General features: G+C 39.5%; 1 protein-coding gene across 3 annotated transcripts in view; it reads right to left on the reverse strand.

Annotated features, from left to right (window-relative positions):
• LOC145447095 (uncharacterized) overlaps window positions 1–1,236 on the reverse strand; it is a 97,900-nt gene that overhangs the window by 1,344 nt on the left and 95,320 nt on the right. Inside the window, exons 21-22 of one of the 3 annotated variants that reach the window (XR_013917460.1) lie at window positions 584–741; window positions 160–273 (exon numbers count right to left, since the gene is read on the reverse strand). The exons of 1 other annotated variant lie outside the window; for it this stretch is intronic. Coding sequence is in view for 1 of the 2 variants with exons in the window: in XM_080325531.1 (XP_080181657.1) it covers window positions 584–741 (158 nt within the window). In the remaining variant the exon portion in view is untranslated. The remainder of the gene's footprint in view (window positions 1–159; window positions 274–583; window positions 742–1,236) is intronic. One more of the 3 variants, XM_080325531.1, reaches the window with a different exon arrangement.

Here is a 1,236-nt window from a genome sequence, read left to right on the forward strand (position 1 = left end):
TTATTTATATATAATGTTCTCCTGACGAGTATCAACAAATATTACCTGGCATATGTATTTGCAAGTATACATATCTTAATTTAAAAGAAGAATTCGTTCTTCATTAAATTCGGATAAGTAAAACATCAAATTTTTTAACACAGTAGAAATACCGACTACCTTCCACGAGAACTAGCCGAGACGAAGGGTAATCAACAATACCGACGATCAAGGAGTCCTAACCTTTTTAGTCCGGTGGACCCCTTAGGGGTATATTAAAGCCGAAATCCCCATCTATCAAGAAGATGCCTTCGATGACACAAAGATAATAATAATAGGCCTATTTGCGATTGCGTGCCTACATATGTGTCAGTACCAGATTCCCACCGTACCATGGAGTGCAAATCAACCCATCTGCACTAACTGGTACCGATTTCTTTGCTGTATGGTAGACCTTACATGCTTTCAAACAGATTATAATGATTGAACACGGGTGAAATAAGCAAAGTTTTGTTCCAAAACCTGCCGTTTACCTGATTTGCACCACAAGCTATAGGGATGTATGTCGCCTGTGTAGCCCAATCAGTTACAACTCCAACCTTACCTCCCAGTTTCAAGAAGCCCATAAGGCAAATAGGCATCCAGCATAAAAAGTCAGAGACCAGGATTCTTGTCAATTTGCGTTGCATACGCTTGTTTTGGTTGCTACGCCTTGCCTGTACCGAGCTTGATTTTTCAGCAGCGTTGGTGTTTGTAGCACGTCTGCAATGACATTGATCGACTGCGAAGTAGATTTACTACGCCAAACCATTAGTAATCTCGTATACGTGATGGAGAGACTAGGCCTACGTTAAATCTTCCCATGTGCCCAATTCACATTTTACACGAAGACGGCAGTGAATAGTTAACTGCATGTATAGGCTAGGGGTATAGGGAACATTTCGTATGCAGTGTACCAAATGTCAGATATCAGCAACTCTAGTAATATGAAATCATTGTTATCATTATATAATGAACAAAGAGACCGTTGCCGTGACTTCTTGTCGACCATCATAGCCATATGGATATATCGGCGATAGACCCCTTTCGATGCAGTTGGATTAGGAAATGAAAGGTAGTTAAATTGGGAAATAGGAATATGGATTGTAAATATCAAGAAGAATAAGTATACATACCTATACAAGATGATGTAGGTTACAAGCATGAATATAAACGAAATGAAGTTAACAAGCAGTAGAAAGAGCGAATATCCCCAAG

The sequence above is a fragment of the Botryllus schlosseri genome, chromosome 1 (genome assembly GCF_051294905.1).
Source record: "Botryllus schlosseri isolate E-star chromosome 1, Bs_hap1, whole genome shotgun sequence".
In the NCBI taxonomy this organism is placed as follows: domain Eukaryota; kingdom Metazoa; phylum Chordata; class Ascidiacea; order Stolidobranchia; family Styelidae; genus Botryllus; species Botryllus schlosseri.